Raw genomic sequence first — 25,400 nt, 5'->3', positions numbered from 1 at the left:
CAGAGCAGATGTTTCCAAGTTTTCACAAAAGCAGATCTCAGCAGCTTTTCATATAATTCAAACAGTAGGCGCGCAAAGATTTTGGCACACAAAGCAGGTTGGCGGTTCTCTTCTCCTCATTTGTAATAGATCGTAACTCTATAATTCACTGAAATGAGCTCCCTGTTTTCTGCTGAAACAGAAAGCCCTTCTTGCTATTAAGAGTTGAGTGAAGGAGGAATGGTGATAGGATTTGATGGTTGGTGGCGAATGGGGAAGATGAAAAAGTGCTAGGGGTGGATGATGGCGATGTTGTGCGTAATGCAAGTGTTCTTAATGCCACAGCGCTGTATACTGAGAATGGTAAGTTTTACATTATGTGTATTTTGCCATCCTTACCCCCCTCCCCCCTCCCCCACCAGCCCCCAAAGAAAAGTATAGTGAAAACTGCAGGCATGTAGGTTTGGGTGGGAAAACAGAGTTTCAGTATTGGACACAGAAGAACTGTTCCTTCTCACAGGAACCTTTTCTTTCTGCTGCACATAAGGGAGTCCAGAATCTTAGGGTATTGAACAGCAGAGCTTAGGACCTAAAAATAAGAAAAGTTCTAAATAATCCAAGTGGATAAATCTTTATTTCTTTCCTTTTTTTTTTTAAAGTCTATTATTTTGTTTGTTTCTGAGAGAGGGAGTGGAGGAGAAGCAGAGAGATAGGGAGAGAGAGGATCCCAAGCAGCCTCCACACTGTCAGCGCAGAGCCCGAGGCGGTATCAAACCCACGTGAGATCAGACCATGACCTGAGCCAAAATCAAGAGTTGGACGCTTAACTGACTGAGCTATCCAGGTGCCCTGTGGATAAATCTTTCTTAATTAAGTGGTAGAAACAATGTTTTCTAAGAATGAAAAAATTGAAAAGGGTCTTAACTTCCAAAATGAACAAGAAGGCATTCAAGAAACATGTTCACTGAATTAGGGCTAGGGGCTGGCGATCTCTTGAGGCACTCAATCTATTTTGATTCAACAGTTTAGTTTCGGAAGGCCATTGTCAATGAGCTCCAGACTATTCAAAAGGAAATAAAACATATTTTAAAATAGAAAAACAAAGCAGTCTGACCATGAAAATATCTATATAATGAACCTGAAACTACATGAAGAATGTCATTAAAGAACCAGATTAAGTTTTGGATTCCCCCCCCCCCCCCCCCCCCCCACTCTTTAGCCCATTGTCAACACTTCAATTCTTTATTTTAACTATTAAGAAATGGAGTGTTTGATATCCAACCTACAACCCACTAAGATGCATGAGGCTTCTTAGGGAAAGAGATTATCAAAACAATGGCACAAGGGACTACAGTACAGCTCCTTCTGGGCTCAAGAGGGAATAGAATTGTGTTCAATTATAAGGTCCACCTTGGGGCAGTGGGGAGTGGTGAATTTGGGTCTAGATTAAATAAGACAGCTGATTAATTAGCATCACCTGGACTAACACTCTAACAAGACACAGGATAACAGCACAAACACCTCTAAAATGCTTCACCAATAGTTCTAGTCTGGAAATTTTAACTCTGGCCGCCATCCCAAAACTTTGATGTCAGTCTGGAACAGAAGATGGGAGGACAGACAGTAGAGGTCTACTCATGTCTTTGAAGAAAAATGACCACTATAGATAGGTTGAGGTGGCTCTTCGATAAATTATTCTAAAGGTAGAAGGGACTATTTTGAGTTTCAAGTCCCTCAAATACAATGGCATAAAATTCAGAACACAGACAAGCAGCGCTTGCAAGGAAAAGGATTTCTAGAAGCAAAGACTAGTTTGTTTCTTTGCAATTTAAGGCTTAAGGGCCAGAAGCATAGAAGCACCATTGCTGATTTGAAAAAAAATATGTTGAGGGTAGTAAGGTAGAAATTGTGAAGAGTGTTCAGTGGTGAATATGCGGGGGCGGGGGGGGCGGGTGTGTTACAGGTTTCAAGTATTCACTGTACTCATATATTTATAGTCAGTTTTGTATCAAAAAAGATGGGGGTGGTTCAGGATCTTTATTATACAGTATAAATTAAGTCAAAGGGATATGATATTTCTCAAAGTGAATAGTTCTCAAACATTAATAATGTATGGATTTTAAAGAAAATGTCACAAAACCCCAGGGGAATACATGAGAATGCACGCTCATATTCTTAGACCAACCCCTGTTTGAGAAAAAGTAATCTGCCTCAGAAATTGTATGAATCTAAAGCATCAGTATGAAAGAAATATATCTGGCAAGACAATCTTTTATTTCATCTATAAATGCAAACACAAAATTAACATGTTCCCATAGAATTTTGAAATTCCTAAAAACACATCTGTTTTAGGCACTGTGTATGGCTCCAAGTTTGGAAAACATTTTTCTAGTCTAAGATTTGACAGCTTGTGGTCTCAATTCAAACATGAAAAAAATAGCGTCCTGTGGCCTGGTTCATAAAACTCCTATTCTAAATTTCTTTTTAGATGGATTAGACATTCTATTCCAGCCTCTATTAAACATCCATTGTAGGTGCTTAACATAAATATATTAAGTGAATGAATGAATACATCCATACTAATGCATTTCACCCTAAGTCTGCTTTCATAGACTCTGCACACACAACGGTGACCTACTTATTTTGGAGAGGACCCCTCTCCATACCCCTGCTTTTCTTAGGAAAGGTTTTCTGAAGAAGTTTTCCTTGTCTTTGATTTGGGAAACTAATAGTCAAACCAATAGTTCAAATCAATTGCCAGTTCTCTGTAGGCAGGATATATAAAGCAGCCGGTAGAAAGTGGTAGGTTGTCAACATACACATCAGAGAGATCTCACCTCCCTTGTGAACAGACACAGGATATGAAGTAGGGACACCTTAAAGAAAGACTCTGGGTAGTTTGTATTGTAACATGGCTTATAGTGAAAGTACAACCTCTAACCCCCCTTTTTAGGAGAAACAGGAGAGGGAATACAATCTATAAATAAATATTTTGAACTAAATAATACAATTCTTAACTCCATATAAAAAATTTAAAAACCCAGAGACTAGGTGTTCCCTGAGGATATAAACCAGTTTGTGAGATGATGACCAGTACTGCTCATGGATGAACCCAGAGTTTATGATCACCAGCAGATCACTTTCTCCGACAGTAAAGATATTGGTGAACTACATCCACGTCAAATCCTTAGTCACAAATTTTCCACAGTTTCTGCTAACCTATGCCACACTTATATTCAAGACCATTAAAGAGTTGAAGAAGAAGAAGAAGAAGAAAAAAACACCCTACATACACTGGGAGTTATTTTGGATTAATTTCTAGAAGGTGGGCCATATTCCTCGTCTCCGAGGCCCGTTCCTTAGATGATTAAAATCAAACGTCAGAAACCAATGCTTAGCATTTGTTACTTAGAACATGAGGATACCCAAATGAAAAGCTAGTTTCCAGGTCTGAATCTAACAGCAGGATGAAAGTATGCTTCCTTGTGGGACTGGGAAATTGCTGCATTGCGAATTTTCCTCCATATTTGCATCTTAGCACAGCTGCTAATGTGCTGGACAGAAGGGGCCGCGTAGATTTTATATGCTCTGGCAGTGTATTTTCAGTAGTGTTTGGAAGTCTGCACGTTTACATAAACTATTTTGCTCTTTGTGTATACCATGAACAATTATTGAAAAGGAAGGAAGGAGGGGAGAGAAGAAGATAGCGGAAGTTAGTCAAGAACTCTCAAATTCATTAATTATAACTTTCCTGCAACCAATAAAACAGGGCCTTCAAATCGTTTCTTTGTTTTAAGATAAATACTGTGGGTGTGTAGCTACCAAGGGGGGGTGGGGGTGGAAACGGAAGGAGAGAAGACACTCACCTAGTTCGGGTGCTTTGCTTAGCACAAATGCATAAGCCCAGAATTTGCTGACAGGTCCATTGTAAAAACTCTGGTCACAAACTGACTGCTTCAGGCCTTTGGTCATCAAAATGTACACCATATAAGCACCAGTTCGAAGAGCACCGAATATACTTCATAACGAAAAGAGAAAAGAAACAACATTCAGGAAAATAATTTCATTTCTGACATTACTCACACTTAGAAGACTGTCTGCCGTCGTGGGTAAGAGGTATAGATGACTCATAATCATTTGCATTTACCCAGAAGCATCTTAAAATGTTTTGTAAGCAAGAGCAACAAAACTTCTTCGCAGTGCTTTATTCTGAAAACCATACACAATGCCACTTATTCTTCACCAGCATACCCCAAAAAGGCCATGGACAAGGGGAATGGATCCAGGGCAGGCTCTCACGAGGAAGTCTAGTGACCTCTGTGTTTCAGCTTGAGGAGAACTATCCTTTGGGGAGGATATGGGCTTGGCTGAAAACTCTTGGAATCATCTCAAGTCTGTCCTATTGATGAGGTTTTGGGGCGATGGCGAGGGGTCTGGAGCCGACGACCAAGAAAGAATTCTTGAAGACATCTTTGGTGCAAAAAGGTGATTTTGTTGAAGCATGGGGAAAGGACTTGTGGGCAGAAAGAGCTGCCCCGGGACCACGAAGAGAGACTGGTTATATACCATGAAGTTGCTGGAGGTAAAGTCCAGTGGAAGTTTCCAGTGAGATTTTCATATGCTAAAGAAGACTCACAGGATCCTGGAGGCCTAGCTATTATCAAGCTAAGGTTGTTTTTCCCTCTAGCAAAGCATTAGTATTATGACAGTAGGGAGTTCCTGGAGAAACCTTTTACTGCACCTGCCTCAAGTATTTGTCAATGGGCTGCAGGTTATAAGGAGATTTAATTTTATCCGCCATTTCCTTCTGCCTTTGTTTCCCACATCACTATGTCCAATCATTTTCGAAGTCCCCGGCTCTATTGCTCCCCGGCTCTATTGCTCTGCTCGAGTATCTGTTTATTTCTCTCCACCAACTCTTCCTTTACTTTTGGACTGGCCTCATCAATGTAGACCTCCATGGCATCTTTTTGGAGCCCAGCAGCAGCCTTTAAACCACTACTATCATTGGTTACCCTTTTCCACTCAAATCTGTCTCACAGAAGCCAGAAGAAGGCTCAGCTCTACTGTCACCTCCTCCAGGAAGCCGTTCAGGTTCACTCCTCTGAGCTCTCCATAACCACATACTAACACTGTTCAAACTCCGTCATGTGTTTGTCTCCACACAGGCATAGGCACTCAAAGACTGTTGAAAAACAAACCGACTTATGCCATTTTTATTAAGGAGCCTTTAAGGAAACAGGAGAGCTCTGGAATGTGTTGAACTCAGTGAAGCAACCCGAGGTGTGAAACACCTTTGCAGCTGGAACAGGCAGCCTCCGTTACAGACTGATCCCCCAGGCATATGTGCCAGACCATGCAGACCACACGCATGACAAAGCAAAGCTGGCAGACCATGTGGGGAGATGTGCTTGGCCATCATTTTTCTGGCAGCATCCCCTTCAAAGGTCTAAGTCAGTTAGGAGATTAACCAGTGAACAACTGTTGAAGTGAGTAGCAGCCTCACCAGATTGGGAAATAGGAGCTTTCATTTCTCTTCAGAGGCACTATTCAGCATGTCTTAAGAGTTTGCTTCCGAATAAGTCATTGCTCTGGGCTACAGGGTCTATAAACAGGCATCTACCAACTAAAGGTCAGCTTTGCATAAAACCAATGTGAAGAAGTTGAATTCCTTGCAACTTTTTTTTTTAAAACGTTTATTTATTTTTGAGAGAGCGAGAGATAGAGTGTGAGTGGGGGAGGGGCAGAGAGAGAGGGAGACCCAGAATCCGAAGCAGGCTGCAGGCTCCAAGCTGTCAGCACATGCCTGACGCGGGGCTCGAACTCACAAACTGTGAGATCATGACCTGAGCTGAAGTCAGACGCTCAACTGACTGAGCCACACAGGCTCCCCTGGCAACAGTTTATTGGGACTTCATAAGTAGCTTCTCTAAGGATATACTGCCTACATTAAAGGGAGTTATTCTTTCCAACATATAAAATGATTCTGCTTAGGATTTATCTAATCCTTTAGTAGCTTCCCATTGCATACAGAATAAAACCCCCAAGCTTCTTAACACAATCTACAAGGCTGTGAATGTCCCTTTGTCCCCCATCCCTACCCTTCCCACCTGCCATTGTCTTCTGGGTGACTGTGAGCCAATTATTCCAGCGCTTCCTTATCCTTTCAGTTTCCTGCCTTAGGAACTTTGCCTAAGAAATGTCCTCTTAGGGAGCTTCTCTCCCTGTTCTTTCAAGGCTGTTCCTTTTCACTTTCTTATCTCAAAGAAATGTCCCCTCCTAGTGGAATGACCTATGTCTTTACAGTCAACAAACTGTCCTCATTTGGGTGTGGAGGATTGGATTTCATTGGTAAACTCAGGTAATGGAACTGTTTCTGTCTTACCTGAACTGAGTTTTTATGTGTTGTCTTTACCTCACCAGATGACGGCTAAATTATGAGAAGTTGCCAAACCCCTTCCTCTTTCTCCATATTAAAAGAATCCTGATTTTGTTGTCTCTCCCAACGCATAATTCTCCCAAGAAAGTGACAGTATCTTCAATTTAGGAGTAAATCCTAATTACTTAAGCAAGTTTTAGCAATCCCATTTCCCTTCCCAGTGATTTGTTAGGGTGGGCATTGACCTACTTCCCACTTCTAGCCAACTGTGATGTGAAGACAGGGCTGGCAGGGGGCCTTTGGGGATAGGTTACTTGCTCTTTACTGTGAATTGCCTGGAATCATAGCAGCTACTTTCCAAACAGGAGGGAGCTACTGGGGAGACAAAAGTGCCTCTGAGAGGATGCCAAAGTATCCCTTCAAAATGTGAGGGAGCTGCGGGATTAACCAATGCCCCTACTGCACGGCTTCTTGTTTGTGATAAAGCTTTCTTTCTTATTGTATAAGCCCTTTGGGGTTTTGCTTTCTATTACTTGCATCCCAGCAGACACAACACACCAGATCTGATTTTCGGTAGACCTTTGAACACTAGTTAACATTTCCGTGGCTACGTAATACATCTAAGTCAAGCTACAACTTACTACGTCAGTTATCTGCTTTCTATAAACCAGTGGGAGATACATCAATGACTGTTGTACAAGCCCAAAGCAGAGAAACACACAAGTGACATGCTTTCAACACGTTATCAGTCTCTGCTCATTAGTCCCTGGTCTAGGACTTTTCCGAACCATCAGCATATTGTCCAGAGCACATCCCTCCTGCTACCTCCGGCCCCCTGAACACAGCAAGCAGAGCCCCTCCTCTACTAGGTTGTGCGGCTAGACTCTGTACTTCACCCGTGATCAGAGCAGATCCGAGGACAAACTTCTGGAAAAGTCACTGTCCTCTCACCTTCTCGAGTCTCAAAAATCATGGTAGTTCATGTCCAATTTCTTAAGTATCGGCACGGTTTAATCTGTTCCTTCAACTGTTAAATATTTATTGGCAATGTCCTAGATGCCGAGGTGACACAAACCAGTAACTCTGGTGAGTGGTGGTGGTGGTGGCGGTCCTGGAAGACTTCAGAGGAGGTGGTATTTGACTTGGGGATAAATAGGTGTTCAAGCTTTGGGGGTCAGGGAAGACGGAGGTCACCTCAGAGCACTGCAGAATTAAAAGTTTAGGTATCAGGATGTTGCCACAATATTGCTGGCAACGAGCGTATCGCACATATTATTGTCCCATATCTGGGCCTAAGCCTCCCTCCCTAAGCTCTGAACAATAAGGCTGACTCAGAACAGAGGACAGTGCATTTTTCAGGGAAACCGGCAGTGCCAGCCATCAGGCCCATGTGTCTGCGGGCAAAGGCACTTTGTTGTGATGTGACAATGCTCCTGCTGGGGAGCCGTCAGGGAGCCGCTTAGCCAATGGGATGATTGTTATCTGTGGGAAGCCAGTAGCTCTGCCCCTGGCACATCTCGGCCACAGTATACTTTGGAACCATGTGGCTCTTTAGTACAAGTGGGCACAAGGCCCTGTTATACATCAAAATATACTTTGGATCCGGAGACATTCTCCCCGCCCTAAGTTACGTCATCTCGAGAGACACTGTGATGTAAAAGACAAATGTGCCACCCGTGCTCCGCTATCCCCGGTCCTCGCGTCTACCAATGGCAGACATTCCTAATCAATCTTGACACTCTTTCTGGCCATGCCTGGACATGGCATCAACACTCTCAACCACTCTAACCCATTCCAACAGATGAGAGCCACAAATTCCAGGCACAGTGCTCTCACTTGCTAGTTTCATGGCTGGGTGACTTAACGTCTCTAAGTTTTTGTTTTCTGAAATGTTCTTATCTAACGTGCACATTAGTTCTATGAATTTTGTAGGACGATACAAGTAAGGTATTTAGTTAGCACACAGCCTCTGGTATAACTGAAAACAGTTTTTGTTATATTATTACTACTTTATTACTATTTATCATTGCTATTAATGCCACTTTACTTGGTCTGTTCTTCAGTTTGGGAAAACACTTTTACCTGTCTAACCTCACTGGGTCAGGCAAAAGAGGTTAAAGGTAATTAGCCCTGAATGAAAGTCAAGAAATACATATACAGAGAATTTGGTTTGCACTGATGATTGTTCATATTATTAAGTGTTTTAGAGAAGGTGTTTATTGTTAAGTGTTTCATGAGCCAACTTTTCACAAAACAGGCGACAAGCAGCAAATTCAAAATAGGATGTGAAATCAGCATTTTTCCATAGAACATCTTGAAGGAGAGACTGTTGGTATAGAGAAGCATCTGCTTCATGTAAAATTTATCTTTCAATCAAATGATAAAAGATTATTCTAAATCTAGGGCCTCAAACCGGCTGAGAGTCTGGGCCATTGTGTTTAATGAGGGCAGACTAGTGCTCTAGTATGTCTTTTTCCCAGCTGTAAGGTCACACTGGCATTTTTTAAAAGAAATACATAATTCTTTGTGTCAAGGTCCAATTTTGATTATAATAGCGAAGGGACTAGGAAAGAGCTTCGTGAAAGGAGCGGTGGATGTTTCCACTCTCTTTCCGCTACATTAGGCACAACGGGGATCTGGGGGAAACCACAGCCCTGATTAGCTTAAGATGCTTCTCAAACAAATGTTCTAGATTCTTTGTCCAGAAGAAGTCTGTTTCTTCATTGTTAGCCATTTGCCATGGCACGAGGAGGTACCAAGAATGCTTATTGGACTATTAATTATGATACTCTGGGGGTAGAAAAGGGAACCGTCTCTACATACATTTCTGACTATTTTAAAGCAAGCATATATTAGATTGACAATAAAAAAATTTGTTTAAATAGGCGCTTAGCTACAATTGCTATAATGAATAAACAATCACAGTTGTACTGGCGTGCAAGGCCTTACATAAACTTTTTAGTGTGAAGTGGAGACGTAACATTAATCCCTGATCAGTCAGCCCATGGATGGCACACTAGCCTTGAGCCTGGTGGAAAAAACTGGGAGAGTACACATATGTATTTGGTCGGGATTCTTTGGATATATAATATGCTACATTCAACAGATGTTGAAACATTTAGAGTAAAAGTTTGGAAAACAAGTTCTCATTTTCAGGTTGTATTAGTTGTTTTCTTTTACAAGCATAAGAATTAGAGTCCTTTCTAAAGAAGTGTGAGAGACATGGCAAATTTTCTTTCAAACCCAGGCTCTTACCATGAGGCCTAATCATTTGTCAACCTTGAGAAAAGGGTGAATAACTCTGTATTCCAGCTTTCCAATTTTCCTGCCATCTGGAAGTCAAAGTGGAATAATCTCAGCAATAACCACAGAATTTCAGAATTCTGCCCTTGGTAGACAGACTCTTAGGTATAAACCATCACTCATCTTTTCAGTTATTTCACCGTGAATGTCAACGGTAGATAAACTCACTTTTACATTGTTCCCTCATTGGCCTTCGATATAAATGAAAGGTATTTTGGAATCAGAACAAGGTTTCTGAAAGGTTTTTATTCTGAAGTGCCAGCCACCCAAGTCCCTCACCCTATTAACTCAATAACCAAAGGGGTAATTACTTTTAGGATTGGGCAATGAAATGTTTTAGTATACTTGTATCCTATAATAAGGAAAAGGGGGAAAAAAGGTGCGAGATTTTGTCAGTTGTCAAAACATGGCAACAGCTGATCTAACAGTAGTAACTCTATAAACATAGTAGAGGTCACTGATTTTCCTGGTAACAAAAGTTGGAACTACCATTTGTCATAGACTCTGACAATTTTCAGAGTAGGAAGAATATTCAAGGATCCCAGAATGGGTTAAAGTAAATTAACAACAACCAAAAAATCTACTCTAATGTCTTTAGACTCAGGAGGTGATACATGATTATGGTGCTTACGGTATGGAATAATGACATCTGAATGTCAGTATCATGTTTCTCTTGACCAAGTGCAATCCAGCTTCTAAAACCTCTCTGAAGGAGAAGGCAGGCATCCTTAAATAGAGAATGTCTATTTTAGTTTAGCCTAGTATTTAGCCTGGGTTAAAAATGCACTTTTCAATACTAACATAACAGATCATCAAGCATCAAGATGTGCATTTTTTCCCCAATAAACCAGCAGTTAAATGGGAATATACATCGTAACTTTTGATAATTTACTTCCCCTACTCCCCCACTAACAAGTCAGAGTACACAGTTTTATCTTTTACTGAGTGATCATTTCTAGGTTTGACTCATTTATCTTGATTGGAATTTTTAATCAGACATCTCCATTACAAAGTCTTGCAAACAACTTGTAGACTAAGACACACGAGGCTAAAATTGCGTATTATATACATCAAAACTGAAAACACATACATCTTATGTAATACTTCCATTGTTGGAAACAGAAGTTACCATTTAGGTAAACTTGCAAAATCTAAAAGTCTACTAATGCGAGAAAGGTAAAATAAATTACAATAGACACAATGTAACTATAAAGTATGCCAGGTACATCTGCCTTGGGTGCTGACATGGAAAAGCTCCAATACACAGGATGATTAAGTGAAAAATACAAGGAACAGAACATTCCATGTGGTATGATCCAACTGGTGTACATCTAAAAAAGGTTGTAAGGTTACCTGTACATGCACTGATGGCTATAAAAATATTTATGGAAAAAACCCTTCGGCTGTTAGCAATGACTCCTATTAGAATTGTTTTACAATAGCCATGTAATGCTCTTTTAAAGAGGTTATTAGAAACCTGATTTTTAATGTCTATTTCTAACATTTATAATCTGATGCTAAATAATCCTTGGGATTTTTTTCTTAATAAGAAAGGATACATTAAAAGTCTAAATGTTACTTAGATAATGACCATTTTACTTTTCAGATATCAGATATGTTAATTTTCTTAAGTCTTTATTTATTTATTGAGAGAAAGAGAATGCAAGCAGGGGAAGGGCAGAGAGAGAGAGAGAGAGAGGGAGGGAGAGAGAGAATTCCAAGCAGGCTCCACTCTGCCAACATGGAGCCCGATGCAGGGCTTGAACCTATTAACCATGAGATCACGACCTGAGCTGAGATCAAGAGTCAGACACTTAATCAACTGAACCACCCAGGCACCTTGAGATCAGACACGTTAGATGGAATTTTTAGTCTAAAGGGGGATCACATAGCCAACAATCATCATGAAAAAGACCAGAAATAAATCATTTCAAACTTCGGTACATGTTAAGACAGAAAAGTACCGAGTAGAAAAGCAGAGCCTACTTTAGAATAGGAAGGGGAGGATAGATAAGGCCTCTTTGGAAAACTATCATTTAAGCCCTGAACATGGAATAGTTTCTACTGCATTTCTTGCAATGGTACCTAACTGTTAAATAGTAACACAGATAATGATATTCATGAATCCTAATTAAAGTTACATGTTGCAGCATGGAATCTACTGGAGCTGAAGGTTTCGTGGAAGAAGCTGTAGGTGCAGAAAGTCTTGCAGTACAGGGAAGGTATCTTAGCGGGTAATATGGTTCCCTGACAGACAGACGGTGGGCATATACTCTGTGATGCTCTCTCCACTCACCACAGATCCCCCTGATAAGCCAGAAAACTTCAGTCTCAAACACATGTTCTTATTCAGTGTTTGGTAGGATGGGTTGACTTCAAGTCACTTCCTGATGTATCAGTTTATTCTCTTAACTTGTAAATCTAAACCTTAAAAAAGGAAAAAGCCTTACGAGGCCTGAATATTGCTTAGAAAGTAGTGTGGGGCACAGTCCATGCATCTGAAATATGCAATGTGGATATAATACAACACACTTGCTCCAGGTATCTGACAAGGCAAAGAAACGCTGGCTCAAGTTTAAAAAAATAACCTTAAAATAGCCTGGCAGAGTGGGAGTAAGGATGGGTAGGGAGATTAAAAGAAATATTAATAATAAGGGCAATTGGTACCATGATACATCTCAATTAGGATTTCCCCAAAGAAATGCAATACCTGGCTATAGAACTCCTAACATTTTACTTTTAATTTGAAATTTCAAGATTGCACAGTGTGCCATAAAAGACAGGATTTTTTTTTTTTTTTACTTTTATTTGAGCTACTGTTATTATGCTGTCATCTGAGATATAGGAATTTATTTCATCTCCTTAGAACAACTTAGCGCCATCGGGGCCCGAGTGGAAGGCAGTCACTGCCTAACATCACCCTGATTCTCAGACCACAGTGCCAGCTTCAATTCTTGCTGACAAGTACTTGACTTTGTGCAAGCATTGTGCTAGACGCTGGCACAATATTACGCATTTGAAGAACTTTATTGAGCTCCTCCATTATAAAATTTTATTTTTACAACTTCATGAAGCACCATTATCCTGGTTATAGAGACAAAGACATGTGCACGGGGAGGACAGGGGACTGGCCCAAGGTCACCTGGTTACTAAGTACCAGAATCCTCTGACTGTATCTCCAGTGCTTTTGCCTTTTACCCAGTGCTGATCCCAAACTCCCTACCAGGCTTTCTTAGCTTACTGGTTTTTAGCCTGATTGGGCATTACAATCACCGAGAAGGTCTAAAACAATTCTGGTGTCTAGGACCCATCCCCTAAGAACTGATTCAGAATCTTGAACATGGAAGCATGAAGGACTCTGGTTTAGGGACTCAGTCTGGAGTCTGGAGTCTTCACCCTCCAAGATGCCTTCCTGCCTGTGCCTCTCCCCTACCCATAATTCCTACCTCATGAACCTTTGGATGAAGCAAGTTACCTATCTATGCATCAATGTTGTGCTAGATGAGAACACTTGACCCTGAATTTTAAGCCTTAGAGCTCTGCTAAATTCTACAGAATTAATGTCTTTTGATTGGTACACTTTCTGCTTTTGCCTTATCTTCTTTATTCAGCTACTGATGGGATCTTATCTAAGGTACTCGGGAGCAAGTGGAGACTGGCCCACAATTTTCAAAGAACAATGTGCTGATTTCTGGACTTTCACAATGGGAACAAAGAGATAAAGTGCTACCATTAGTGACCCCAATTAAGCACAGCAGAAAATTAAAATAGGGGAGTTGTATGAACTCAAAAGAACCTAAAGATAACGGTGGGCAGTAGTAAAGATTAATGTCGAAGCCAAAAAACTCACCAAGATCACATAAAGTGATTAGTCATCTTGTTTCTACAAAAAACGTTGTTGCTTTGAGAAAACTCTTAATCAAATTACTAGGACAGTGATGATTTCAGTGCTAAGACTAATAGCATTGGCCCATTCACTCCGCTGCACAGTCTTAACTAGGTTTCATAGCCACATGAGGAAACCAAACTTCTTTTTTTCTGAGGGATGATTAATGAAAATTTCATTGGAAGAGTACTTGCATCATGATATATAACATTTTCTGTTGTGAAAATAATGGAAATCTTTTTAAAAACAAGAGTCCAGAAGCCCTGAAGGGAGAGCTCTCATACATGACACCCTATGGGAAGAAGCATTCCTTGAAATCCCCAACAGGAAGAAGCTTAATTTACATACTCCAGCAGGAGTGAGGAAGAATTTTTCTGGTCTAGCAACAGCCCAGCAATGAGAAACCACCACACTCAGTCAATGAGAAGCCATAACAGCCCCTCCCAGCTTTCTCCTTTCCCCTTTAAGAGTAAGCCCCTCCCCTCTGCTCTCTGGACTTGCCAGAGTTGGCTTGTCCTGAACTGCAATTCTCTGCTATTCCTAAATGAACTCATTTTGCTGGTAAAATAGCCGGCTCTTTTATTTAAGGTCAACGTTGTAAAAACAGTCTCCCCCACTCCCACCCAACCCCCAGACTAAAACAAAATAAAAGGAAGGGAGGGAGGAGAGAAACAAAGAGAGAGAGAAGAGAGAGAGAAAGTTATTATGACTCTGTTTTCCACATCCTTAAATTTAGGGACTGCGAATGTCCTTCAGGATTCCAGCCCTAAACTTGTGTGAGTTCAAAAAGAGAGGAAACATATATGAGAAGTTGCGGCTCTTTATGTGCCCCATTTATTCCTTTGGGCTTAATGGCTCTAAAACCCATCAGATGAATTTTTATAACCTTTTTAAGCAGCACACTGGTTTTTTTCTAGAATTTTCATAGTTGTTCACAGTAATTGAAGAATCCTAATCACAATACCAAAGAAAGTAAATTTAAATAATATTCATTTCACAAATATTTATTAAGTACAAATACCTACTAGGTGATAGGCCCTGAGCCAAGTCTCACTCTTATCAAAAAGAGTTTAGTTTTTAAAGAGATCACTCAAATACCACCACTGGAGGGGCGCCTGGGTGGCGCAGTCGGTTAAGTGTCCGACTTCAGCCAGGTCACGATCTCGCGGTCCGTGAGTTCGAGCCCCGGGTCAGGCTCTGGGCTGATGGCTGGGAGCCTGGAGCCTGTTTCCGATTCTGTGTTTCCCTCTCTCTCTGCCCCTCCCCCGTTCATGCTCTGTCTCTCTCTGTCCCAAAAATAAATAAAAAAACGTTGAAAAAAAATACCACCACTGGAAAGAGATGGTAGGAGAGAAAAGATATTCTTTTCTAAATCTGCTTTTGTTAATATATATATTTAAAGATAGGGTTATACAGACCTCAAGGGAAATTTCTGAGGAATTTTCCACAGAATTACAGGGCCTGAAACATCTGGTGAGCTCTTTGTCAGGTGAACTTTATGTGATAAGGGCTCTGAGAGTCAGCCTCCCCATCACCCCAGTCTTTTTTGCATCAGAAATATGGTAGTTCTCAAATGAGATCAATTAGCCACCAGCATCAAGAATTAGAGGGGTTGGGGCACGTGGGTGGCTCAGTCGGTTAAGCGTCTGACTTCGGCTTGGGTCACACGGTCTCAAGGTTCGAGAGTTCAAGCTCTGCATCGGGCTCTGTGCTGACGGTTCAGAGCCTGGAGCCTGCTTTGGATTCTGTGTCTCCCTCTCTCTCTGCCCCCTCCCCTGCTCATGTTCTGTCTCTCTCTCTCTCTCAAAAATAAATAAACATTAAAAAAAAAAAAGAAATTAGAGGGGTTGGACAGATAGACAGATATGGACTGAAGCTCTTCAATGATAACTACTGACTTGCTAGAGGGCCTAATTTTTAGCAACTGGCCAGTGATCTCAGAACGTTAACTCTGCTGGCTAAAAAAGTGGCGGCTGTAAAAATCCTTTGTACTGGTAATCCTGGGAAACAATGGGGATTTAACTTCCAGCTGCAACTCAACTTTAAACTCTTCAACTGCAAAGTTGGAGCCCACATTGGTCACTCTTGAGATATGTCACGTTGGCAGTGACTGCGTTGCAGAGTTCACATGCTCCCCCGAAAGAAACCCCAGCAAGAAACCTTCAGCAGCACTTAACAGTCCCTGAAATAGTGGTCAGTTCAGAACCTCCCATCCTAAAATTATCAACATACTGGAATGGCTACCCTGACATTTGTGAACATCCAAATGGTCTGTTCTGAACTCCTCACACCCCCACCTCACGAACTTACTTTTGCCCAAAGAAGCCCGAGAATTTCCCCTCTCCTGCATCTCAACACCCAAACCAAAGCCTCCACAGTTCTGCACGACTAGGCAACAGGATCTCACGGGCCCAATTTAATTGCAAAATGATTTTAAAAACAAAAATCATAGTATAGAGAAGCACATTTTTATCCATTTGTGTATACGAGGTCTAATTAAAGAGGAAAAATTCACTTTGTTCCTTAATTTTTCTACAGATCTTGGCTTGCTTCCTATTTCCATTTTTCGTATTAATCCAAATTTTTCAGTAGAGAATTCAAACAGAACAAGTTTCTATCTACTAGCAGCAAAAAGTGAAAATGACCTAAGTGGCTGCTTTTATTTAACATGCCTATGAAAAGTTTTATACATAAAATTTCACCTATCTTGATCCGATTAAATAAGACCTGCACATCCCTCAATAGGACTATTTATGTAGTAAGGACTTAATAAAATGTTAATCACTAAGAAAATATAAGAGCTATTGAGAATTGAATACACGTGAAAATATGTCTAAAAACTATGGCATCGTCTACAAGTTTAAGGTATTGTCAGAAAGGCAGCCTGGCATTAGGGCAAAGAAAATCTGAGACCAGATTCTTAATCTTGTCTTCTTCACCTATTGAGTGCTTTAGAGGATGTGTCATAAATCTTCTCCCTTCCCTTATAAAATGGAGGTGACACTCTCTAATATTCTGCCTATATCACAAGTTGTTGCAAGGATCACATCTGCTGATGGGTGTTAAAAATCACTGAGTTGACAGTAAAACATTCCTATTGATACCACTACTATCATCAATGAGTCTTTTCCTGACTACATCATTCTCATTTATAATCTCTAATTTCTGTCTAAGCACATACACTCGTAGTAACTGGGTTCTGTGAACTTTTAAGGGCTAGGAACAGGCTTAAATTGCCCTTACCTATTCTGTTTATTTTGTGCTTTTCTTTCTTCCTCACACACAAAAACATCTTTTAAGGTCAATCTGTTAGATTTTAATGACAATATTTTGGTAACATTCAAAAAAAGACATCTATGTACACATTTGTCTCTTAGTAAGAAATCGTATCTGACTACTAACAGATTAACAGTTGAAAACAACAATGCTACCAAAATCAATACAGAGAGCATTAAAGCTCAGATCCCTTGTTTTAATACTGGAAAAACTTTCAAGCCCATTCAGCTTCTTGGGTGGGACCACAGGTTTATGGAAATATTTTCATCTCTTATGTTTTTATAACACATGTGCCACTGACCTCATAGAAGCTGATAGTTGGTACATTTTGCACCTGGATTGACTTGACATTCAATCACTCCTATCCTAGGAGTATTTCCTTTCTTTCCACAGAGGAATTTCAAGGCAGAAAAGGCTTAAAATGGCATTAAGTATGTTTTCACAAATTACCTTAAAGGTCTTTGGTATATTAGACAGTAGTATCTGTGAATTACCAAATGGCCCTCAGGCACCTATAAATAATAGGAACTCAATGGATGTTTCTGTGCTATGACATTTATGATTATCATGATTGGGTAATACAAACACAGGCTTTAAAAAGTTGAGACACTATGCTTGTTTTCTTTTACTTCACAGATCCTCAGGCTATTGGAGTTTCCAAATGGCCTTATCATGCGTACCTGAACTCCTAAGATCCTGTAAATTTTCTCAGGGAGAAGGTCTTCTCACTTCATTATTGCATGTGAGTGTGGAGAAACAAGGGGGAACTCCTTCCACTTCTGTCCCTTCACCTCCCAGCCATCCCAGCAAATAAGATGGTGCCCTTGAGGTTTTAGAGTTTTTCTCTCTTCTGGAGGAAAAGCCCGCTTCCATCTGATATTTGAGAAGAGAAATAAAAGACATAGCCAAGAGCACAAGTGGAAGGTTGGTGGTTTGTGTTTGGCATTTCTGGTCTCACCTGCTGGCCTTCTCCCTTCCTGTTACTCCTTTCCTTTCCTGTAACCTGTGGCCCTTCAAAACTTTGAGTTTCAAAATACAGGTTCTTTTGCTTCTCCTTTTCTATAGGGAATTCACCTACTTTCTCAATTAGACGTTAGAAGACAATGTGATTGGAGGAGAGAATGAATGAAACTCTCTTACTCTTTCTGGGGAGTTAGAGAAATTTTCAACTGATAGAATTGCAGATAGTCCCAGTCTGAAGAATTCCAGACAGGGAAGGGGTAGGGATTTTTATTCATTCATTCATTCATTCATTCAACCAATTCTTTCTTGAGTGTTTTGTATGTGCCAGGTACTATTTTGGGTGAGGGAGAGGCCTAAAATTTTAGGACCTGGATAATTTTAAAAAGAATATGGATAAGTCATTAGGTACTGGAATACAAGAGTAAACTCAACAGATAGGTCTTGCATTTCTTAGTGCTTACATTTTAAAGCAGGGACAGATATAGTACATCAGGAAACATATAATATGCCGGGTGATGGGGGCACCTGGGTGGCTCAGTTGGTTAAGCATCTGACTCTTGATCTCAGCTCAGGTCATGCTCTCATAGCTCATGAGTTTGAGCCCAGCGTGGGGCTCTGTGCTAACAGAGCAGAGCCTGCTCGAGATTCTCTTTCTCTCCGTCTCCTCCACTCATGTTTTTTTTCCTCTATCTCTCTCAAAATAGATAAACAGACTTAAAAAAAATAATATGCCAGGTGATGGTAAGAAAGATTAGGATGGCTGGCTGTGAATTGGGCTTGATGTTTTATTATTTCTATATATTCCATATTATTTCCATATATACAGATGGACGCCTCAGTAATATGGTTACATCTAAACAAAGAGCTGAAGGAAGTAATGGAGTGAACCCCACAGTTGTCCTCCACCCCATGACGTTGACCTTAGCCTTCCACTGAATCCCTATGTCAAGCTGTACCCTATTCCTTTGTCTCCCGGAGCTGGATCTGTGACAGACCCATACATTACTCAAAGCTTTGTGCTCATGAGTTCTGTCTCCAATGGACTAGGATGGAACCACAAGCCAAAACCTCACCCAGTCCAATTTTTATGACTCTGGAAGCATGTTTACCTAATTCAAGAGTACTGGAAGGGGACTTAGATGTCTCCAAGTCCAGACTCCTATACTTTGAGCAATCACTTCAACACCAGTTAGGTGGGTTTCCCAGTTAATGACTTTTCAAATATTGGAACCAAAGACAAACCAAAAAGTCCAAATGGAAGCAACATATGCCTTTGACAAAAACACAAAAATTACTTTCTGAAATAAACTGGGTTCCAACAGTGAAGAGATGATAGAATGAGCTCTAACTTGATCAAAATTATTGGAGGTGTAGTGGTGTTGTGTGAGATGGTAATACAGGATAAGCAGATTAGGAAACTGAGCAAGCGTATAGCAGTCACACTACATATCAGCACAAACAGACCTCAAGAAATTGCCTGATAATGACTCAGAATATGAAGGTATACATTGAATTTGTTTATAAGTAAAAATGAGGAATTAGTGACGAGGACTTAAGAAATGAGAGACACACATTAGGGCAGTGTCTTGGGACAAAAACGCAATGAAGTATAAGAGGATAAGGATGAAATCAGAACTATTCTCTGTAATTTATTATATCTAACTATATATGATAAGCTGTCAAATGTGTTCATTGTAGAATCATAATGGGCTCATTATGGCCGTCATCCACAAACCTCTTTAGCAGCTCCTTAGAAATATTCAATTAAGGAACCCCTTCAGGTATTATTACATGTAAATATCTGAACCAGTAAACTTTACTTGACCATTGAGACAAGAATCTGGTGCCTAACGAGCAAAATCAGAGAGACAGATAACTTTTTAATAAAACTGATCTCATCAGATTGTTTCTATCTGGGTTTATTATTCATTTAAAAAATTTATTCCAGCTATGGATACTACTTTTATTATTCCTCACAGTGTGGGTGCTCCTGAGATCTGCTGATAAATGCACAGAAGGAGAAAAAAGAGATGATTTCAGAGATTTAATTCATCCAGACAGCTGGTTTATTGTAAAAGAAGAAACTATGAAGCCACCCACTAGAATTGCTAAAATTAAGAAAAACTGACACTAGCAAGTGTTGGTGAGGATAGGGAGGAACTGGAATTTTCATATGCTCATGGTGGAAGTGTATATTCGTACAAATTCGTACAAAACTAAGCAGTATGACTGATCACACTAAAGACAGGCATAAAAATGTTCACAGTTGAATTACTCATATCTTCAAAGTAGAAACAACCCAAATGTGTATCTACAATAGTGAAATAAAACGAACAAATGAAGTATAGTAATGAGGACAAAGGAAAAATTGCTATGCAAAAACATAAGTAATTCTCACAAATACAGTGCTAAACTGAAGAATCCAGACACAGAAGAGTATATATTGTATACTGTTCAAGTGACGTTCAAATATAACTGAAACTAATCTGATAGAAGTGAGATTAGCAGTTACTTTCGAGGAGACAAAATTGGGAAGGAGCACAGACAGGAGCTTCTGAGGTGCTGAGAATTTTCTCTATCTTGATCTGGATGGAGATTACACAAGTGAGTTAACTTTGTTTAAAAAACAATCATTGTTTTGAATCATCATTATTTCCTTGGGATAGATTCTCAGCAGTGGAATGACTGAGTTAAAGGGCTGGTTAAGAACTTTTCCATAAAACTCTGTCAGATCATGTTGAGAGTGAGGCATGATGGGACATTCAAAGAAGAAAATGCAGACTGATATGAAACAGGGACTCGAGAAATTTGGCAAATCTTATGTGTATACGAGTGGAGGGATGTAGCCTGGGAGACGCTAGAGCCACAGAGACATTTTGCTCATAGGAAATCGTAGCACAACTATGCGATCCTATTTTGGGGCTTTCTTTGCTTCTCACAGCTCTGTGGATAGGCATTAGGCTGACCAGGAAGTCGATTGACCAGGAAGCTGATGGAGATATGATGCCCTCGTGAAAAGTTAGCAGAACACTGATGTTATTTCAGGTGCAAGCACACACTTAATAGTCCACGGAGCTGGGTAAAATGGCTACAGAAAGGTCAGAGACACAATAAGAAATGCATGAGTAAGTATCAAGTATGCCGTCATTGGCCAGAGTCACAGCTTAATGCCTATCCAGAGGTCATCATACACTGGACTTCTTAGCTACTGAATACCTCCCCCAAACTCTATTGTTTAATAGGGGTTTTCAGTGGAGGGCGTCCCTGGATTTGGGGTGAGGGAGAGAGTAATGTCTAAGGGGCATGTAAGACCCTTGAAGTCATAAGGGAATTTTAATTACAGTAAACCATGAAGGTTAGTAAAAAGTGCAGATTGCCAGGCTCTAATTTAATAGCTTTGGCGGAAGACCCAGAAATGGAAATTTTTAAAGACATTCCAAGTGTTTTGATGCAAATAGTCCACAGGTTACAGTTTGAGAAATTCAGCTAAGTTTATCTTCCTTCCCTTGGCGTATAAAATCATATTTCCCTTTTATGGAAGTCACTCACAAAGACTGTCTGGAGGTAGCACCTTTAACTTTGACCTTCCTAGTTAAGTAAGCAGCATGTATTGAGCAAAGAGCATGGGGTTATAGGTCAGACCAACTGATTCTGACTCTGCTATCTATAAACTGACTGTCTACGGGTAAAGTGCTTAATCACTAAGCATTAGTTCCTTCATCAGCCAATATGGGCACAGTTGCATTTTACATGGATTTGGATCACAACATTTTGAAATACTGGCATATACAATATTAATAAAGACACATGTGATATGCAAAATCTAAAGGAATATGAATCCCCTATATCTAAAACGTACTCAAGAATGACATAATTTCAAAGCAGATGGCCAAACTTATATAAACTATGACACTGTCACACAAGAGTACCACATTAGTGGAAAACAGAAATGCCATCTTCTGTCAGCATCTTCCGAACTAGGCTGTTGTTTAGGTACCTCAGAAGTCCTGAGTGTGATTTGTGGTGACTATCGAGCTATTACTGGTAAATTATAACCATGCATCCAAGTATTCATTAAGTCGGGGTTGCTAGTGGTAGAACAGAGAAACATGTGCCAGAAGCCAAGAACTTTGGAATGAAGAAACAAAAGTTAGACACAATGAAAAGCTATGATTAGGTATGTATTATTGTGTTTAAAATTATTCCTATGGGAGCACCTGGCTGGCTCAGGGTAGAGCATGTGACACTTGCTGTTGGGGTTGTGAGTTCAGGCCCCACGTTGGCCATGGAGCTTACTTAAAAAATAAACAAATTACGGGGCGCCTGGGTGGCGCAATCGGTTAAGCGTCCGACTTCAGCCAGGTCACGATCTCCTGGTCTGGGAGTTCGAGCCCCGCGTCGGGCTCTGGGCTGATGGCTCAGAGCCTGGAGCCTGTTTCCGATTCTGTGTCTCCCTCTCTCTCTGCCCCTCCCCCGTTCATGCTCTGTCTCTCTCTGTCCCAAAAATAAATAAACGTTGAAAAAAAAATTAAAAAAAAATAAATAAATTAAAAAAATAATAAATAAAGCCATTACCCATTAAAAAAAGATTTAAAAAAATTATTCCTACAGGAAAACAGATTTTGAATTATGGAATTTCTGAAATATCTGAACATTTTGTCATTTTCAAGGAACGCCTCTATCTCAAAAAATGTGACACCCATCTAATAGCTTTTTCTGCATAGGTCTGTTGGAGGATGATTAAGATTTTGTAGATAAAGCACTTAGCATATATCATCTAAATTGGTTATTAACTTCGGAAATTTAGAGCAAAACCTATGATTTCTTCTCTATTTTCAACAGAGGGGACATGTTCACTTTAAATCAAGGTAATCCTAAAAATGTTTAGAAAACAAAGTGTTTTCAGAATAAAAATTTTCCATTTGATATTGAGAGCTACTTCCTGTCCCTCTCCTCCCACAAAGGTTTTCATCAATAACATACAAGTCCCAAAGAAGCCTCGTTGAAATCCTTGGCTTTTGTATTACGACAAAGCCTAAGAGTGGGTAATGGGTAATGAGTCTGATTTTCTCTCTCCTTTATTTTTTGTAGTTTTGACAAGATGGTTCTTTGCTTTGTATTCTGTTAGTTAAAGCAAACAGACCACTTCTGCTCTCTTAGACGTATTTTTTTTTTTTTTTTTTTTTTTTATAAAATGCAGTGGCTATTCTTGCACCTTGGCTCACATTTCTTTCCTACAAGAGCAGGGTTATCTGAACAGCCTGAAAACTTGGCAGTTAGAGTAATTATTCTCACTTTTGGACTTGGTCCAATTCAGGAAACAATAAAAGACTTCCGGTAGTTTGCAAGCCCAGCTGTCTCTGACACTCCTCTTCATTCTATAAAAATTCTTGAATGAACTTCTTAGTGTGCACCTGTCATTAATGTCACATCAGAGAAACCCATCCTTTCCTTTGTTTGTATAGTTATTTAAACTGCATCAAGAAATAATTCATTTAAAATTTATACTGGGATGAAGGAGGAGTTAATTTTTAAAAAAAGTTACTATATTCTGGATGGTGTTCAATACAAAATACTTCTAATCAAAGTGGTTTCTGGTAGCTTAGTTTAGTCAAAAAATTGCTCATATTGCCTTAACAATGAGTCATTTCTGATCTCTTCTTTTTCACATTTCTGCCTCTTTGAGTAAAGATTACAAATCACAGTTTTATTAATTTTTGGAAGAGTATTTGAAATCTATTTAGGATTTGTAAAGCATCTCACAGACTCTGCCTAGAAGTGTTTAAGGCAACAAGAAATAATAGATTGCCAGGCCAAGATGGCCCTTACCCTAGGTTCAGAAGCTTCTAGTTCCTTCAGTCACTCCTGCTCAAAGGTTTCAGTGCAACTGCGTGTGGAGTTTATTTTCACCAAAACCAACATCATGGTGGTGTAGCTTGAGTATTTTATAGGAATCAAGATGAGAATGTATATTACTTTCTTCTTTTCTTAATGTTTATTTATTTATTTTGAGAGAGAGAGAGCACGCGATCAGGAGAGGGGCAGAGAGAGAGGGAGAAAGAGAATCCAAAACAGGCTCCATGCTGTCAGTGCAGAGCCCCACGTAGGGCTTGACCCAACAAACCATGAGATAATGTCCTGAGCTGAAACCAAGAATTGGACATTTAACTGACTGAGCCATCCAGGTGCCCTGAGAACCCATACTACTTTCAATCAAAAGTCTGGGTACAGCAATGCAAGCAGAAGTGGGATGCCCTTTATTCATATTTCTATCAACCATAACTCTTAAAAAGATGCAATTTGTGTCCATTACCAATAGAATTCTGCACACCTGGATACCATATATTGCTTGAAAGATATGTTATCCATCTAGTCATGTACTGATTTGAGACATAATTGTGAATCATACTTTGTGCTCAAGATGGAGATTCAGAACAGTGACACAATCTCTCCCTCACAAGCCACAATAAGTAGTCCTTGATATTTTTTTTTCTCTTTTTTTTTTTAATTTTTTTTTTCAACGTTTATTTATTTTTTGGGGACAGAGAGAGACAGAGCATGAACGGGGGAGGGGCAGAGAGAGAGGGAGACACAGAATCGGAAACAGGCTCCAGGCTCTGAGCCATCAGCCCAGAGCCTGACGCGGGGCTCAAACTCACGGACCGCGAGATCGTGACCTGGCTGAAGTCGGACGCTTAACCGACTGCGCCACCCAGGCGCCCCAAGTAGTCCTTGAAATAACAGAAAGATTTGACTTTTGTTCTTTAGAACTACTTCACATACAATTCTGTTTGTAATCTTAGCTTGTGTTTGTCAATGTGAAGGAAGAATTATAGAACATATTATACAAGGATAATGGAAAGAGGATCAATCAAATATTCACATGTTGCTTCCATATCTTGGGATTGTAAATAATGCTGTAATAAACGTAAGTGCACATATATCTTTTTGAACTAATGTTTTCATTTTCTTTGGATAAATATTTTAATAAAGGGAATTTTATCATATGGTAGTTCTATTTTCAATGTTTTGAGGAACCTCCATATTTGCTGCACCAAATTTACATTCTCACCAACAATGCACGAGGGGTCCCTTTCTCCATATGCTGACCAACACTTTTTATTTCTTGGCTTTTGGTAATACCCATTCTGACAAGTGTGAGTTGCTATCTCATTGTGATTTTGATTTGTATTTCCCCAATGATTGGTGACGTTGAGCATCTTTTCATTTATCTGTTGGCCACTGTATGTCTTTTTTGGAAAAATGTCTATTCAGATCCTCTGCTCATTTTTAATTGGATTTTTTTTTTTACTGAGTTTTATGAACTTCATGTATTTTGGATATTAACCCCTTATCCGATAAATGATTTTAAAATATTTTCTTCCATTCAGTAGGTTATTTTTTCATTTTGTTTATGATTCATTTGTAAAACACGCAGAAGTTTTTTAATTTTTAGTTTGATGTAGTCCCACTCGTTTATTTTTTGCCTTTGTTGTCTTTGCTTTTGGTTTCAGATCCAAAAAAATCATTGCCAAGACCAATGTCAAAGAGCTTACTGCCTATGTTTTCTTCCACGAGGTTTATGATTTCAGATCTTACGCTTAAGTATTTAAT

At 39.8% G+C, this 25,400-nt stretch overlaps 1 protein-coding gene across 2 annotated transcripts in view; it reads right to left on the bottom strand.

The window, feature by feature from the left end:
- ELOVL6 (ELOVL fatty acid elongase 6) overlaps window positions 1-25,400 on the bottom strand; it is a 145,985-nt gene that overhangs the window by 6,272 nt on the left and 114,313 nt on the right. For both annotated transcript variants that reach the window (XM_043570425.1, XM_043570416.1), the window contains exon 4: window positions 3,846-3,997. In XM_043570425.1, coding sequence (XP_043426360.1) covers window positions 3,846-3,997 — 152 coding nt within the window. The remainder of the gene's footprint in view (window positions 1-3,845; window positions 3,998-25,400) is intronic.

Source organism: Prionailurus bengalensis, chromosome B1 (assembly GCF_016509475.1).
Source record: "Prionailurus bengalensis isolate Pbe53 chromosome B1, Fcat_Pben_1.1_paternal_pri, whole genome shotgun sequence".
NCBI classification, from domain to species: Eukaryota; Metazoa; Chordata; class Mammalia; order Carnivora; family Felidae; genus Prionailurus; species Prionailurus bengalensis.
The sequence above is the reverse complement of the archived record's forward strand: the minus strand, read 5'-3'. Positions and strand labels throughout refer to the sequence as shown.